Here is a 1999-nt window from a genome sequence, read left to right as displayed (position 1 = left end):
AAAGAACAAGCTGTGAACATTGAAACTGATCACACACATTTAAAAATTTTTGAAATTCATTTTGCTAATATACTTTTACAAATATAGAAGCACACTTGAAATACATGGACAGATATATTCATATTTTTATCAATACAGATTTCATATTGTTAATAGTATCAGTGTATAAATTCATGAAAATTGCTAGCAGAATGATCATAACTAACTGACATAGCCAATAATTCTGCTTTTATAAAATTGTTGACTTTTTATATTTCAGGGAACCAAGAGTTGAATCATTTAACATGAAAAAGATAAATGAGAGTGTCCCATGGGAGTTCATCCTGTTAGGTTTCTCAGATCGACCTTGGCTTGAGCTTCCACTCTTTGTGGTGTTCCTGGTTTCCTATATCTTGACAATCTTTGGCAATCTGGCCATAATTCTTGTGGCACATCTGGACCCCAAACTCCATACCCCCATGTACTTCTTTCTTACCAATCTGTCTCTTGTGGACCTTTGCTACACAACGAGTATAGTTCCACAAATGCTGGTAAACTTATGCAGCACCAGAAAGGTAATTAGTTATGGGGGCTGTGTGGTTCAACTTTTCATTTCTCTGGCCTTGGGTGGCACTGAATGTATTCTCCTGGCCATCATGTCCTTTGATAGGTTTGTAGCTATTTGTCGACCTCTCCATTACTCAGTCCTCATGCACCAAAGGCTCTGCCTCCAGTTGGCAGCTGCATCTTGGATTGGTGGCTTTAGCAACTCAGTATTGCAATCCATCTTCACCCTTCAGATGCCACTGTGTGGTCACAAAGTGGATCATTTCTTCTGTGAAATGCCTGTTTTTCTAAAGTTGTCCTGTGTTGATACAACAGCAAATGAGGCTGAAAACTTCTTCCTCTGTGTGCCAATGCTTCTAATACCTGTGACACTTATCCTTATATCATATGTTTTCATTGTCCGAGCAGTGTTGAGAATACAGTCTACTGAAGGTCGGCGAAAGGCATTTGGGATATGTGGCTCCCACCTAATTGTGGTATCTCTTTTTTATGGCACTGCTATCTATACATATATGCAACCACCATCCACTGCTTCCAAGAACCGGGGAAAGATGGCATCCCTTTTCTATGGAATCATCACACCCATGTTGAACCCCCTTATATACACACTTAGAAACAAAGATGTAAAGGGAGCTTTTAAAAAGTTGGTTGCAAGTATCTTCTTGATCAAGAAATAAGAAATATGACAGGCCTTGCTAAAGCCTTGAAATTTACTTAGCTAAATAGTTAAATTCTCTCTTAGTTGCTTTATTTTTTCTATTCTTAGAAGCATCATGGTGACTATAGTCAAATAAAATTCCATTGGCCGAAAACCATATATATTTTTTTTTTCCTAGTGCCTAAGATACTCATTGCACAGGTCCTGGTAAATGGTTTTTTTTTTAAGATCTTTAAAATGGTATATCCTTAAAAGCTTTTAGGTCTGAGGTTTATACCACTGGTTTGTATACTTGGAGGAGAGTAGATGTCTTTGAGACCAGAATAAATGTTAGGGACTACTTCTCTAGAAGCATAACATTTCCATACACACACAAACAAACACACTCACACACAAACATATCGTCAATTTTTTTTCAGACAATTGTAGGAGATCCAACCAAAGTCCCTGATCCATCACCCCTTCCTCTTAATTACAAATGTAAAGTCAATAGCCCTAGCTTAAATTTTTAGCACCATTTCAACATCATCATGATAATAAAATCCACAATAACTTTTCTTCCAGTTTTACCTAGATCTTTCATTCTTTTGATGTTTCTGCACTCCAAATTTCTCCTAAATTGAAGTGTTCTACTTGATTCCTTCTTCAAAGTACAGTTCTAGCTACATTTAAGGTCTCAATCAAATATAGTTATTGGAAAAAAAAAAGTTCATGATTCCTCTATTGTTTATTTCCTTTACCTGTAAAAGAGTTTAACAGCTTAACCAAAAACAAAAAAGAAAAAGAAAAAAGCAA

General features: G+C 36.3%; 1 protein-coding gene across 1 annotated transcript; it reads left to right on the top strand.

Annotated features, from left to right (window-relative positions):
- The first annotated feature begins 284 nt into the window (after positions 1 to 284).
- LOC103210602 (olfactory receptor 2B2-like) lies at positions 285 to 1223 on the top strand. Its single transcript, XM_007956515.2, has one exon. The coding sequence runs from the start codon at positions 285 to 287 to the stop codon at positions 1221 to 1223; it is 939 nt and encodes a 312-aa protein (XP_007954706.2).
- Positions 1224 to 1999: the final 776 nt, after the last annotated feature.

The sequence above is a fragment of the Orycteropus afer genome, unplaced genomic scaffold, assembly GCF_000298275.1.
Source record: "Orycteropus afer afer isolate SDZICR_OR568_19922 unplaced genomic scaffold, OryAfe1.0 scaffold00627, whole genome shotgun sequence".
NCBI classification, from domain to species: Eukaryota; Metazoa; Chordata; class Mammalia; order Tubulidentata; family Orycteropodidae; genus Orycteropus; species Orycteropus afer.
This window is presented reverse-complemented; position numbering and strand designations above follow the sequence as displayed.